Raw genomic sequence first — 14,147 nt, forward strand, 5'->3', positions numbered from 1 at the left:
TTGACCGCTTCGGCCCAACAACTCGCCAATCAATCTCAGCTTCTGCTGTACGGCCCCATTTTTAACCGCCATTGACCCCGAAGCAGCATTTTGGCTCTTTGCGATTGGCCGATCGTTTCCCTCGAACGAATCTCGGCATTTTTTCGCCGTGAAATAACACGGTTCACTCGGTAGCTCAGCGCATCGGGTGTGTGGCAAAGACGTGGCGAGACCATCCAGACAACGCAACGACCTCACCGCTCGAGGACACCAGTTGATCGTCGTTGCACAGAATAAAGCGCCAGTCTTGATCTCAATCCTGGGTTGCATGATTGGACTTGATCAGACCACCAGTCCGATACCTTATCTCTTTGTACAGTGTGAGAGTCCCCAATTGATCTCGTTTTATCGCCTCTCGGCTTCAATTCTTCTCTACTATTTGCGCCTACCTATACCTTTCCTGCGAAAAAGAAGTCTGTTTCTCCCCTCCGACCTACCTTCTTATCCTTATACAGTACAGCACGCCTTATTGGTCACATTGGCATGGCAGTTGGATTCCGAGTGAATAATTCACCAATTACGAAAGGCAAGGGCATTACAAAGGGGTCGTGGTCAAGTGATATGGAGGTGGATGGACGCTATAAGGGAACCGTGACTGAAAACAAAGCGGTGGAAAATGCAACATCATCCCATCCTCGGCGCCGCCGATTGCTTTTGTCGACGGATAGCGCTTTCGCCGACATTGTCCTCCCGTCCCTCGTTCAGAACCCATACATCGAGCTGCGACTGATCACAGACGAACCATCGGCTTTGCTCACGGGCACCAACAAGATCCCGCACTACATGGATATGGTCGACAGTCAAACATTCGATAAGAAAACCGGCGCGCGGAAGTGGCTCAAGGCGAAGACGGCGGAGCTGTGCGAATGGGCGGATATGCTCTTGGTTGCGCCCATCGATGCTGGAGCTCTGGGCGCGATGCTGGCTGGCTTGACTAATACCCTGACGTTGGCGCTCCTTCGTGGCTGGGTCTTGAAGAAACCCGTGATCCTCATTCCAGGAATGACGGTGTCAGAATGGGACCACCCGCTCAGCAGTCGCCAAATCGACGAAATCAGTCGTTTTTGGCCTTGGATTCGCACTATCAAGCCTGTGCTCTGGAAGTCAAACGGGCCCGAAGACCTGACAATTCTGCCATGGGACGGCCTAAAGGAGTTACAACAAACACTAGAGACAACACTAAAACTACCGCCGTGGGAAGCTACCCTTTTGACCAGAGCAATCCCGCATGGTGCAGCGGTCCCGGCTAAGGCTGCAAAATCTATATCTGGAGGTGCTACCGGCTCCACGCCACAAACAGAACATTCGGGGAAGGCCGATTTCTTACCACTGGAAATCTGGCTAAATGTCTTTGAGGATCAACTGCAGGACTGGGAAACAGCGAAAGCCGTGGGCATTCCAACTCATCTTCCTGTTCCCCAAGAATGGCAGAGCCATCTACCCAAAATGTCCACTACGGCCACACTCGAATATACTATCTTGCGAGGATCCTTCGCTGCGATCAAAAAGCGCATTGATGCGCTGCCTCGCTGGAAACCGCTCTCCGACCTCGCTTGCCACCTCATCGTCAAATTCTCCCGCACCGACATCCTTTCCTATCTCACTGAAAACCACCTGGACCTTCTCTGGACAACCTCCCGACTCACAAATATTCCTTACCGGGCATCCGCAATCTACGGCAACCCGAACATACTGACATGGTGGCGTGATGCGCCAGCTCTCCCCAACAAAGAGTACATGGCCGACGCCATGGACGGCGCCTCACGAGCAGGATTTATCGACGTCCTGGATTGGTGGCTACACTCAGGGCTTCCGCTACGATACAGCGAACGTGCTCTCGAAGCTGCCAGCGCCGAAGGTCGAGTCCCCGTACTTGACTGGTGGAAAGCCGCCTCCGCCAACGCCCCACTATCCAACCCCTTACCTCTCAAAGTCGGCAAATCCGTCCTACTCGCAGCGCAGTCGGGCCGCATCGCATCTATTGCTTGGTGGGACGCGTCGGGGATTCCTTACAGCCACACCGAGAACATTGCGCGCATCGCGAGCACGCACGGTCATGTTCATGTCCTCGAGTTCTGGTATAAACTCAAGGGCCCAAAGATGATCTTTGATAACCAGGTGCTTGTGGGCCCCACGAAGAATGGCCATGACAACGTTCTGCAGTGGTGGAAAGACTGCGGTATGCGGGTTGAATTCAAAACTTGTGACATTGAAGAAGCGCTTGAGGATGCAGATCCGAGCTCTGGCGCTGAGGGTCGTGTTCGGCGTTGGTGGGAGCGGAACGGGCTGAACCTTGGAGTTGGCACGAGTGAGTGGATGAGATCGAAGGTTCTGTGAGACTTCATTTTGCATCACTGCATGGCTTGCGGTTTTGGTCTTTTGGCGTCTTGGGAAGGGATTCATATCTCCTCTTCTGTTCCTGCGGTTGCGTTTTGTTCTTTTTCATATCATGACTCCAGATGATGACGACGTATAATACCCATTTGAATGTTCACAATTTTCACAATTTTCATCGCGCGGTAGAGCTTCGAGTTTGTTCAGAAGCTCTACAAGTAATATATATTGTCTGTGATTTAAATTGAATCTACCTCTTACATATCTTTCTCATTCTCATTTTTCAATCTAGAACCAATTATGATTTGAGATAATATATATGAATTGACCGCAAAGACCTGCTTCATACTCACTTTATATTCAGCTTCAACTTCTAGAGACCTCGGAATGCTCCCGGGCCATAAAATTGCTGAGTCAAGGCCCAGCTCGCCGCGGCTCCACCAGTAAATCGCAAGCATTCAACAACCTCCAACCCAACCAATAAATTGACAATCAATTTTGCTGATGCTGGCAAGCTGCTACCTGCGACGCGTGCTGCGTGCTTCAAGCTCAAGGGCAATATCAACCCGCACGCGACAAGCATCATCAAGTCCTTATAACAACATCCCGTCAAATGGCATCAATGGCCTCCACAGCATTACAAGAAAGAGACAGAGCGCCGCCCAAAATGTCCGACCAAATAAATCGCGCAGTCTCATCACAGCCGCTATTCCAAGCTTTGCTGTACCACCTCTCATGTTCATCGGGCTCCTACTCGGTCTGTGGACCTGGAAATGCTTCTGGATCATTGTCATGCAAAACAAGCTCCTCTACCTCTCCTGGTTACCTCCATTCACAAGATCAGAGTCTATTTCAGATTACAAGGCTGAGTGCAGACCGGTACTGTGGGAGGAAAAGCAGATTCGCAGTTTGGATGGGACCAAATTGGCTGTTTGTGAGGGTCACATTCCGGTTCCTCCCAGGGGCCGTGAGTCTGTTTTGAATACTGGTGCTTCACAAAATAAAGACCAGGGGAAACTGATCCCAAAACGGAAAAAGTCCGTTGTGATCTGTTACTTCCAAGGCAATGGCGGATCGACCCCTATGCGGTTGCCTCTTCTCTCTCATGTCTTGCGCGCAATTGCGGAAACGTCTAGATCGGATCCATCTCCTATGTCTGACTCCAAAGTCTCTCAATATACTATTGCTGCCCTATCATACCGTGGTTACTGGACATCATCTGGTCGCGCCACACAGTCCGGTATTGAGATGGATGCCCAAGCATTCTTGAATTGGGTTTCAGAAACATATGCGTCCCCAGAAACTGATCTTAAAATTGTGATTTGGGGACACAGTCTGGGTGCTGCTGTTGCAAGCTCAGCAGTATCTACGTATATTGCCCGCCAATGTGAGGGGAAAACCTCAAATACAAGCAGCAACAGGTCCCTGGCGCCTATTTCCGGGCTCATTTTGGAGGCGCCGACCTCCAGCGTGAAAGATATGCTCATCAGCCTCTATCCTCAGAAATGGCTTCCGTACAGATATCTTTGGCCGTTCTCTTGGAATACCTGGGATATCAAGGCGAAGATGCAACAAATGGCTTCTTGGAGAGACCAACCGGGGTCTCAAATCTCTAATGAAGCTACGGCATCAATACCTCGCTCGCTTCCGCCGATTTTTCTTCTGTCTGCCGAGAAAGATGAAGTCATTCCATCATACGTACCAGGCCAGTTAGAACAACATGCCAAATCTCTCGGCTTGGAGATTGAGAGGAAAGATGTTATGGGTGCTATGCATATAGAGGCACCACTCAAACTGGATGGTAGGAAAGCAATGGTGAAATTCATCCTAAACGTCACATCCGTGCCTAGAACATAACATAATAACCTCACGAGAGATACCATATAGATGAATGAAAGTATATAGTACCTTACTCCCACTTCTCGACACGTACATGCTTAACATCCGCATCCTTCATAAGCGCCTTAATCTTCTCAAACTCCTTAGAAGCCTCAGACTCCCCGAAAGCAAAATGATCCTGGACCTGGTTCCACCCGCTAAAAAGAACAAACTCTTCATCTTCGCCCTCTTTGTCAATGCGCCACGCACCGCAGGAAGAAAACGGAGCCGTGTGGGCATCCAAATGGGACACACCATTCCTGAAAACAGCGTCAAATTCGTCTTTCTTGCTTGGCTCGACAAAGTATCGAGTTATAGCGAGAACAGGTGCATCTAGTGGGATTTTGGATGTAGATGGCTAGATCCGTTAGCCTATATTTCTTGATAACAGCTTTGAACTGCGTAATTAGTTCATCGTCAGGATTGAAGAGCTCACATCAAGGTCCAAGTGAAACATCCAGCTAACATCAAGACTGTCCTTCAACTGCGCGAGCAGGGTCTGGTTGATTTCAAGTGAAAGCCACTGGCCTTCGCCTGTATGTTTCTCTACAGACTCCCACCCACCCATCAGGTAGACGGATGATGGGTCTTCGATCTGGCGGAGGTATGTGACATGATAGCCGGAGTGTGTTGTTTGTTTCTCCTGGGCTTCTATGAAAGTACTTTTGGCAGAAGACGAGGGGTCTTGCGCTTTTAGGCGGAGGAGGGCGAGTTCGGTCACCGGCATTTTTATCTTCTCTTTGAATAGATGGCCTGTGTTTTGAAGGAATTGTTTAGTTTGACCTTGATTACTGGGGATTGGACGTTGTTTTATAGGTCTGTCTACTGAGCTAGGGTGGGGGCGCTTTGTAGGCAGCTGTTAGTTAACTAGTTAGAGGCGTCATCTAGTTAGCTAATTCTCGGCCCCATTTGACTAATCGGGGATTATTCGATGTGGTTCGCTGGTTTTATCACTAGTGGATGTCTCTGGATGTGTGGCTTTATGGCTACAAGCTAAGGGTTTCTTTTAAAAAGCCAGTATATATCTTTGCCACGGAATTTGGAAAAAGGGTTAACGAAATTGCAATGCAATCATTCAAGGATATACACGTCCGAGACACCAGCGATCAAAATGGATGTTAACCCTTCAGCACACGATAACCAATGACTTTGGGTATACCGATCAAGCAAAAGACTAGACAATGTACGAAAGAAACGAAAATCGCAAACTGCAAAAGTAAAGATCATCCGAACTTGCGCATTGGAACCATATGGATCAGACCTCTTTCCTGTAGGGGCATTAATAACATGAGGTGTAATGGAGAGAAAAAATGACGTACCAAGTGAGTCCAGCTTTCTCAATGCCCGGAGTCTTAATAGCATTCCTGTCCCCAAAGGGATTGTCTTCATCGTCTTCTTCTTCCGACTCACTCTCGCTCTCAAAGATTGGACGTGTGTGTTTTGACGAATATGCAAGAGGCAGGCTATCAGGGCGACTCGGCCGAGGTGGCTTTCGGGGGTTGATATTAAGCCCGGCAAGGCCGTCATTCATGTCCGTGTCTTGCAGACCAAGTCCATGTCTTTGCTTCCAATTGCCTTCCAAAATGTCATCCTCACTATCACTGTCATAATCCACGCTCTTGTCGAGCACCTCGAATGCCATCAATGCATCCACCAGCTCCTCATTTGCATGGATCAGGCCGCCTAGGAACTCTTCGGTTTCTATATACTGGATATATCGAAGGATGCTATGACGAAGCTGCTTGCAAGTATCGAATCGGTTAATGCACTCCGCATCCTCACCCACTCGGTGGGTCTCGCGATTGACGTGTTTAAGGGCATTCAACAGGTTGGTGCTAGCGACGGAAGAGGCAGCAAGGGTTTGCAAGATCTCCGGGCGCTCCTTTTCCATATCAAATCTCCTGTGGCTGATTGATAATTTCTTATCTTTCTTGACTTTCCTGGACTTGGACTTTTCTTTGGGACTGGTCAGCACAGTGGATGGCCCACTGCCCGCTGACACGGATACAACATGACCCATCGGGGGCTCGTTTGAATTCGAACTAGACCCCTCGCGGAGAACCTTGGCTTTCGCCTGTGTGGCAGGCTGCTTTTTGGGAACTTGCTTGTATAGCGCCGTGACCCTTGCCATACCAGGGGTGTCCTTATAAGTTGTCGCCCATTGTCCAAAAATCTGTTTACATTTCTGCTTCACGAGTGGATCCGAAACGGAATCAGTAGCTGCAATCCGCAGACGTTCGAGCAATGCCTCATCGGCGAAATCGCGCAAGAAGCGTTCTCCTGCATTTTGGACCAGGAAGTCGAGAATAGTAAGTGCGCGCAGTTGTCGATGGATATTGCCATATTTTCTGGAGTGGTCAGACTGATTTTCAGCACTTTCAATACTCATGGACTCACAGCTTCTTGCGAAGAGCCCGACTTGCTTCCATTGGGCCGCTGGCCTGGATGCGAACTACTTCCACTAAATCGACAATACCGCTGGAGTCTTCGACTTCATATTGCTCGCTCGTAAGGACCTCAATCTGTACGGTCACTGCCGAGTACGGCTTCTAACAGCTATATCAGTCGGTGCTGGAAGGATGTATGGTCTTCACCCGATGACTCACGGAGGATTGAAACATTCTGCCCTAGCCAAGGTGATAGTTTCGAAAACTGTATACTTGTTTTGAGTAGGAGCAGGTCTGGGAATGGAAAATGGCCCCTGGTATCAAAAGCCAATAGTCAACCCCACGCTGCGATGTCGGTATATAAATGACCCCGCACGGAGCTGTTTACACCAACGCTTCACAGGAAGCGGGTATGTATGGGGCTATCGACGGTGATAGGAAGCAAGTTGATTCGCTAGAAAAATACCGGAAAGGATTCAACGGTGTGAAACACAAAATAAGGGTTCAAGAAGCTTTCGCGATACCTTCACGTGGTGTACGTGGTGTACGTGTTGTAGGTGACGTCGGAGGCCCCAGGGGGGTCTCGGCGCCCGTTAATATGATAAGCGCAATGGAACTACCGCAAAAATAGAAAGAATGTTTTGGTGTTTCTCAGTTTGTCCAACAGGGCATCCAAATTGCAAAATGGCCTTGTTACAGGGGAAGAGGGGAGATCAAACAATGCTGAGACAGTTTAAGCTTATCGGCTGGCCCAAAGGGGATTAGGGCGGGGTCTCATGCCTGAGGCCAACTTTATGAGAAAGAAGTCATTGACGACTTTAAAAGACCAGCAATAACCAATAAGACCTCGAGAAAGAAAGAATATTCAATCCTGACTACATTTCTTGTCAATTAATCTTGAATGAAGCTCTCATCTGCACACCGGACCGACCCATCCCAACGCCCATATTTCTTACGCGTACTGTCCCGCTTCGTGATCTGCTCCACCCTTATTCTGGCCGTCAGCGTGGCTCTGAAATCCCGCTCTCGTCTCTCCCTCCTCCTCCCCCACCTCTCCTACAACCAACCTACAATCATGTCTTACCAACAGGAACGTTACATTGCCGAATTGGCCGTCCAGAGGGCGTGTCTCCTGACACAGAAGGTCTTCTTCGAGAAGGCCAAGGGCACAATTTCCAAGGACGACAAGTCTCCCGTCACCATTGGCGACTTCGGCGCTCAGGCCCTGATCATCTCGGCTCTCCGAAAAAACTTCCCTAATGATGAGATCGTTGCCGAGGAGGAGGCAAGCACTCTGCGTGCGGACAAAGAGCTCAGCGCTGAGATCTGGCGCTTGGTCAAGGACACCCATCTGGAGGATGCGGAGAGCGAGAATATTCTGGGTGGACCTCTCACCAGTGAGCAGAGCATGCTGGACATCATCGATAGCGGCAACAGTGCCGGTGGTCCTAAGGGTCGCATCTGGGCTCTCGATCCCATCGACGGCACCAAGGGTTTCCTCCGTGGCGGCCAGTACGCTGTGTGTCTTGGCCTGATAGTTGATGGTGACGTCAAGGTCGGTGCCATTGGTACTCCGAACCTCCCCGTCGATGGTTCTGCCCCCATTGCTGCCAGCACCGGTGATCAGCATTCCAAGGCTGCCGGAAACGGTGTCCTGTTCTCTGCTATCCTGGGCGCGGGTGCCATCAGCCGTCCCCTGGCCAGTGGTCCTCTTGCTGCCAGCAAGCCCATCTCCATGCGCCCCGTCGCGAATATCTCCGACGCTGTTTTCTGTGAAGGTGTTGAGGCTGCGCACTCCGCCCAGGGTGACAACGCTGCCGTTGCTCAGCTTCTTGGCATCACCGCCCCAAGTGTGCGACTGGACTCGCAGGCCAAGTACTGCTCCATTGCCCGTGGTGCCGGTGACGTCTACCTGCGTCTCCCCGCGAAGAAGGACTACCAGGAGAAGATCTGGGATCACGCCGCTGGTGATTTAATTGTGCGTGAGGCTGGTGGCCAGGTGACTGACATGCACGGCAACCGGTTGGATTTCAGCAAGGGCCGGACCTTGGCTGTCAACAAGGGTGTCGTTGCCGCCCCCAAGGCCCACCAGGAACAGGTCATTAATGCCGTCAAGACCGTTCTGAAGCTGTGATTGGTTTATATATTTTTTAATTTTGTCGCCTCTTCCGCTACACTTGAGCTCCTGGGGAGCGGGATCAGTTTGAAGTAGATTTGTGATACCATCGCTTGAATAAAGAAATACATATGTGACGATAAGAGTACAAAACACGGAACCAAACACAAAATGTCCCGCGTAGCTGAAAAGAAAGGCGCCTCCCGTCTATTTGATCTTCTTCGCCTTGAGCTTGATAGTCTCTCCGTTGACGAAGATACCCTTGCCCTTGTACGGCTCGGGGCGTCTCCATTCTCTGATTTCAGCCGCGAATTGGGTCACAACCCGCTTGTCGACACCCTCCAATAGTATTCTGGTGGGCTGCGGTGTGCTAGCCACAACACCCTTGGGAATACCCAATTCAATGGGGTGGGAGAAGCCCACCTTGAGGGAAACGAACTTTTGGCCGGGGTAGGCGGCTTGGACGGTGGACGCCTTATCCTCGATGGTCGCCCTGTAACCGACACCAACCATACTCAAGACACAGACATGGCCTTCGGAGACGCCGAGGATGTGATTCTGGAGGAGTGCCCGAATGGTTCCTAGACAGAAAAACAAAGTGTTAGACATTGATGACTTGCGGACTAGACCGCCGCGGAGAAAAGACAGGAAAACGTACCCCACATAGCACGCTGGTGAGGGACAGTCTGATCCAAGACTGACAAACTAGCCTTCTGGCCTGTCTCATCGGGGGTGATAGTGAGGAATGAGGGAATGCTCAGGCTCATCTCGCCTGTAAATCGGGCGAGTTAGCATCCATCGGCCGGACCATTCAGCAATAACACATTACCCTTGGGACCCTTAATCTCAGCCATGAACTTGGGGATATCCTTTCCTCGTGTCCGGGTGAGAGTCGCGGGGATATCGATGAGCTTAAATGACACCTCCGGAGGGATGGAGAGCGCGGCACCTCCGATTCGGGACTGCGCCGGGGATGTGGTCGAGAAGCATTGTGTGCGGGGGGAGAAAGCGGGAGCGAGGAAGATGGGTAGGGAGCCGCGCTGGAAAGGCTCTCGAAGAAGCTGGCGGGCGCAGCGTTGGGGTATGGAGCACGACATGGTGACTTGCGCGTGTTTGGTCGGATGCTGCGTTGCGGACTTTGGATTTTGTTCGAAGATGGGTTACCTCAAGGGGTTTAGCGTGCACGTGACTATCTATATAATTTGCTTCTTTTTATCAGGCTAGAATATCATGATCTAAACGTAATTAATTATGCTCTCGACTGCAGTAATCAAATATTGGGCTTAATTGCTTCGGGAAATACACTTGATATTTGGTATTTCTCATTTGATGCAGAGGTTGTTGAAACCTAGTGCCTAACAACACCCGAGAAGCGACACAATTTGTCCCAATTGAAATTGATTCCTTCACATACCGACATTCTTCGAGATACAACATCTCTATCGAGGACAAACACAGCCGAGACTCTACAGCCCGTAGTAGCTGTGTACAAAAGGCATAGTGAGATTGCCACCGACTAGATCTCCAACGCTACACATGCATAGAACTGTCATATGTACGGACTTTTCATCGCTATTCATATCTAACACAGACTAAAAGTACGGAGGCATAAGCAGCCAATTTTCTTGTCACATCATCGTTATACACCAGCCGGGCTAATGTTAGTCTCGGGAATATCCTCGGTTTATACGGCAGTTCGCTAAACTGCCCTCTGACTCCTAACCGTATATTAACGGTCGCATTAGTATTTGAATGGAAATTTCTTCTTTATGGACAAGTAACTAAATGGTGGGAGGAAACTATTCAGGAAAAAGTAAAGCGAGGGTTGGGCGTGAGCTAAAACAACTTGGATGTCAAGTCTCACTTTCGAAATCATCCTTCATCCTCATCCATTTCTTCCCATCCTACACCACCCTTCTCCCTACCTTTATACCCATTCGTCTCAGACAATATACACGAGTGATCAAAGACCAGGGCCCGTCCAAAGCTACACACACTCGTAGAAGCAGCCATACCATTCACTATGAGGGCAACCGATCGCTTCCAAGTGATTGCATATATCTTCCTGGCACTTACACACCTCGGGCGAGCAAGTGTCTCCCAACACAGTAAGGCACTCAGACACGTCTCAAATCATTTTGCTGACACGAGAAGATGTCCCAATTCTTGCAACCAGACCACCGGACATCGACGCAGTCTCTTTCCTCAGTTCCCGGGCGCAAGACCAAGACAGCATCTTCAACGACGCTGTCAAAATCCTGGACTCGATGCAATCTTCACCCTCGTGCAACCGGCTTGCAGCGACAAAACTAGTGAACTCGTGCCAAACATTCAGCGATAGCAAAGACGGCACGCAGACGGATAACCCAGAGACTCTCGACATTCTTCGATCCGTCTATGCCGTACGCCTGGCATTGTGTGAGATCGACGGTGCTGGTACCCAAATGCCTTCCTCGTGCCTCCCTGTCACTGTCTCGCCACCTCCACAGAAGAATCGATTTGGCTTTGTGAGTCGACACAGAGGCTCTGACCCCATCTCGGATGAAGTTCCAAAGGAATTATTGGAGCAATGTCTGAGGACACTTGAGTCACGACCCCAGTGGTGGACCTCTTACAGCAACAGCCGACAGAATGCTCTTGTGATCTGCCATGCCTCGCGAATTGAGACTGAGAAACAGGAGCTTATTGACCTTCAACGATCCATTGCCAAGAGCAGTCTCAAGCTCAACAATGGGCTTCAAGAGGCTTTGCAAAATGCAACTGCACAGTCTGCCCAGCAGCAATCATTCATACACGCTCTTCAGTCTCTGCAAGGGAAAATCGTGACCGATATGGAAGCGACAGATTCTGTGTTCAAACGAACATTCGGCAAATTCCTCCGAGAAATCGAAGCTGGAATCTGGTCACTGCAAGATTCTATATCTGAGGCTTTGTCGAATGTGCGGGCTGGAACTGGGGTCCTCGAAGGGGTACAATTCGAGCAAGCTAAATGAGTTGAAACATGTACTAAAAATTTCAACCAGGATATCCGGAACGTATCTACTCAAGTTGGAGCACTTCAACAGGCTCTACGGAGTGCACATCAAGATGCAATGACTAGAAGCCAAGAGACATTGCTAGTTCAAGAAACCAATGCTGTCGCCCAGAAGAATCTCGCATCATCTTTACACCTGTCGCTCGAGTCACTTCTGGACTCAGACATGGACAAATTGTACCAAGGCATGCAGAGATTCGATGCTGCTATGGTGTGTCAAATATACATCTACCATTTAGTGACACTATGAGACTAATCTCGTGCCCCTGTTTGTAGGAATGGTTGACCAGCCGGATGAACATGATTCTTGAGCAAGAAACCAGGATGACAGAGGTACGAGTACATTTCCACATACCGGCTTTCTCACTGACTTTGAAAGCGACTTCAAAACATGGAAACCTTTATACAAAGATCCGAATCGAAAGCAAGCGAGCTACAAAAGGCCCAGGACCAACAAACAGAAGCACTATCTGCCCAATCGCGGGCCCAGGAGGCCATTCAATTCGATGCGCAAGTGTCGCAAGCTTTGCTGGCCAAAACTAGCGTTGCTGCTGCCAATTTACAATCCATCATCGACGATGCAGCGTTAAAGTTCAAGCATGTCCCGGGTTTCGGTATTGGGGGATCCTCGGCATGGTCTATCTGCGCCGTCCTACTCATCGTCCTCGCCGCCCAGAACCTTAAGATTGCAATCGCTTTAATTTTTCTCATTTTGGGTAGGTGTGTTCTTCATGATCAAGACTGATTGGTGCTAATATAAGGTGGATTAGGCCATTCTGTTGCCCTTATTATCTTCAAATTTCTCTAGTTATACACACGCTGCGCAATGATTTGCGGACCAGATACCATTGATACCCCGGCTTTATTTCTTTTTTCTTCTATTTTCGTTCCTATCTCTACCATTTATGCTTGCATCACATCCCCTATGGTCGTTCATTACCTCTAGATCTATAACAATGGAATAATTCAGTCTTCCTCATTTGATATACGGAGTACGGAGTACTCGGAGGAGCTATGTATTACCCCTTTTCGCTAATTATATGAAACTAAATAGACGGATTGTTTCAGAAAAAAATAAAATGAAAGTGCAAATTAGCGCTGGCACAGCCACAATCACTAGAGCTGCCAGAGGATAAGCAGCGGGATAGGACCCATTTATATCGCAGTCAGCCAATGAAAGCGCGTCCTCGACACAGTGGAAACAACGCACGAGAAAGGCAATTCCCCAAAATAACAAAAACGGCAAGTCAACAGGCATAGATGGGGGCAGTCACGTGGGAGTAAACAGATCGACTGCGCGCTTCTCCTCCTTTTCGATTCGCAACACGTTCCTCATCGGGTCTTGATTCACATTTATCAAATATCTGTCTCATCCAATCTCAAACGCGTTGATCAAAATGCCTGGTGTTCGTGAGTGACCATAACTACCTCCTATACTTCCCGACCCAACATTTGGCGCCCGTCGGAACCACAAGTAAACAGCGCTAACGTTCTCCAGCACCCGACGCTCTTCAGCAGGTCAAGAAGGGCTTCAAGCGGTTCTTCAGCCTCCGCAAGAAGTCCGCTAAGAAGCAGAAGGCCGAGCCTGTCCAGGCTGCCCCTGCTGAGACTGCTGCGACTGCTGCCCCTGTCGCCGCCGTTGCGACCACTGAGACAGCTGCCGAGAAACCCACCGCCCCCGCTGCCGCCCCGGAATCTGCCCCAGGTATGACATTCTATCAATTTGATATCACCTCCGTCTCGCTTTTGGCTCCCAACTGACTAATTGACCTGCTCTAGATGCTGCCAAGGTGCCCGAGGTAAAGGATGCAAGCACCGCGGAGCCTGTCGCCTCCCCTGAGATGACCGCTACCGCCGGCCCCATCGAGACTCAGTACGAGCCTGAGACTGCCGCCGCTGCTGCTGCCCCCGGCCCTGCTGTGCAGTCCGATGCCCCTGCTGCTAAGCCTGAGGAGTCTGTCGCTAAGCCTGAGGAGCCTGTCGCTAAGCCTGAGGAGCCTGTCGCTAACCCCGAGGCCACTGCTGCTAAGGTCGAAGAGTCCGCTGCTAAACCTGAGGCCACTACTGCTGCGCCTGCGGAGCCTGCCGCCAAGACCGGTTAGTCAAATTGTCTTCACGATGCAGAGAATAATGCTAATACCGATGTTAGATGCGCCCGCTAACTAGAAGTGTGTATATCCACTTCATTGGCCAGAATGGACCTTTCTTTGCGAATCTGATCTAACTTGCGAGTGCTTTTTTCCTGCTCCCTGTTTCGTTTCATACCCTCAGCGTTGTGTATTAATCACTTTCAGAAAGCGATGCGTTGCATGCTGTTTTTCTTTTCTTCCATATCGGCCTCGATCAGACCGCTTAATAT

The 14,147-nt window shown here is 49.9% G+C and overlaps 7 protein-coding genes across 7 annotated transcripts; 4 read left to right on the forward strand and 3 right to left on the reverse strand.

Annotated features, from left to right (window-relative positions):
* Positions 1-494: 494 nt before the first annotated feature.
* On the forward strand, positions 495-4,230 carry N7518_004920 (uncharacterized protein; the record flags this gene model as incomplete). Its single annotated transcript, XM_057185847.1, has 3 exons — positions 495-2,347; positions 2,788-2,911; positions 2,964-4,230. The coding sequence occupies exons 1-3, from the start codon at positions 523-525 to the stop codon at positions 4,228-4,230; spliced, it is 3,216 nt and encodes a 1,071-aa protein (XP_057042617.1). The 5' UTR covers positions 495-522.
* A 52-nt stretch (positions 4,231-4,282) lies between these two features.
* N7518_004921 (uncharacterized protein) lies at positions 4,283-4,978 on the reverse strand (the record flags this gene model as incomplete). Its single annotated transcript, XM_057185848.1, has 2 exons — positions 4,283-4,609; positions 4,688-4,978. The coding sequence occupies 2 exons, from the start codon at positions 4,976-4,978 to the stop codon at positions 4,283-4,285; spliced, it is 618 nt and encodes a 205-aa protein (XP_057042618.1).
* A 344-nt stretch (positions 4,979-5,322) lies between these two features.
* On the reverse strand, positions 5,323-6,872 carry N7518_004922 (LSB5 family protein; the record flags this gene model as incomplete). Its single annotated transcript, XM_057185849.1, has 4 exons — positions 5,323-5,512; positions 5,571-6,599; positions 6,649-6,800; positions 6,858-6,872. The coding sequence occupies 4 exons, from the start codon at positions 6,870-6,872 to the stop codon at positions 5,323-5,325; spliced, it is 1,386 nt and encodes a 461-aa protein (XP_057042619.1).
* Positions 6,873-7,539: 667 nt separating this feature from the next.
* Positions 7,540-8,772, forward strand: N7518_004923 (3'(2'),5'-bisphosphate nucleotidase; the record flags this gene model as incomplete). The annotated part of the gene is made up of 1 exon (XM_057185850.1): positions 7,540-8,772. One exon carries the CDS (start codon positions 7,540-7,542, stop codon positions 8,770-8,772), a length of 1,233 nt encoding a protein of 410 aa, XP_057042620.1.
* A 189-nt stretch (positions 8,773-8,961) lies between these two features.
* N7518_004924 (mitochondrial 54S ribosomal protein uL6m) lies at positions 8,962-9,851 on the reverse strand (the record flags this gene model as incomplete). Its single annotated transcript, XM_057185851.1, has 3 exons — positions 8,962-9,335; positions 9,413-9,526; positions 9,584-9,851. 3 exons carry the CDS (start codon positions 9,849-9,851, stop codon positions 8,962-8,964), a joined length of 756 nt encoding a protein of 251 aa, XP_057042621.1.
* Positions 9,852-10,777: 926 nt separating this feature from the next.
* On the forward strand, positions 10,778-12,596 carry N7518_004925 (uncharacterized protein; the record flags this gene model as incomplete). Its single annotated transcript, XM_057185852.1, has 6 exons — positions 10,778-10,862; positions 10,909-11,723; positions 11,778-11,999; positions 12,065-12,121; positions 12,168-12,504; positions 12,559-12,596. 6 exons carry the CDS (start codon positions 10,778-10,780, stop codon positions 12,594-12,596), a joined length of 1,554 nt encoding a protein of 517 aa, XP_057042622.1.
* Positions 12,597-13,185: 589 nt separating this feature from the next.
* N7518_004926 (uncharacterized protein) lies at positions 13,186-13,954 on the forward strand (the record flags this gene model as incomplete). Its single annotated transcript, XM_057185853.1, has 4 exons — positions 13,186-13,198; positions 13,287-13,493; positions 13,568-13,885; positions 13,938-13,954. 4 exons carry the CDS (start codon positions 13,186-13,188, stop codon positions 13,952-13,954), a joined length of 555 nt encoding a protein of 184 aa, XP_057042623.1.
* Between the last annotated feature and the right edge of the window lie 193 nt (positions 13,955-14,147).

This window comes from Penicillium psychrosexuale, assembly GCF_028828465.1.
Source record: "Penicillium psychrosexuale strain IBT 29551 chromosome Unknown utg000003l, whole genome shotgun sequence".
Classification (NCBI taxonomy): Eukaryota; Fungi; Ascomycota; class Eurotiomycetes; order Eurotiales; family Aspergillaceae; genus Penicillium; species Penicillium psychrosexuale.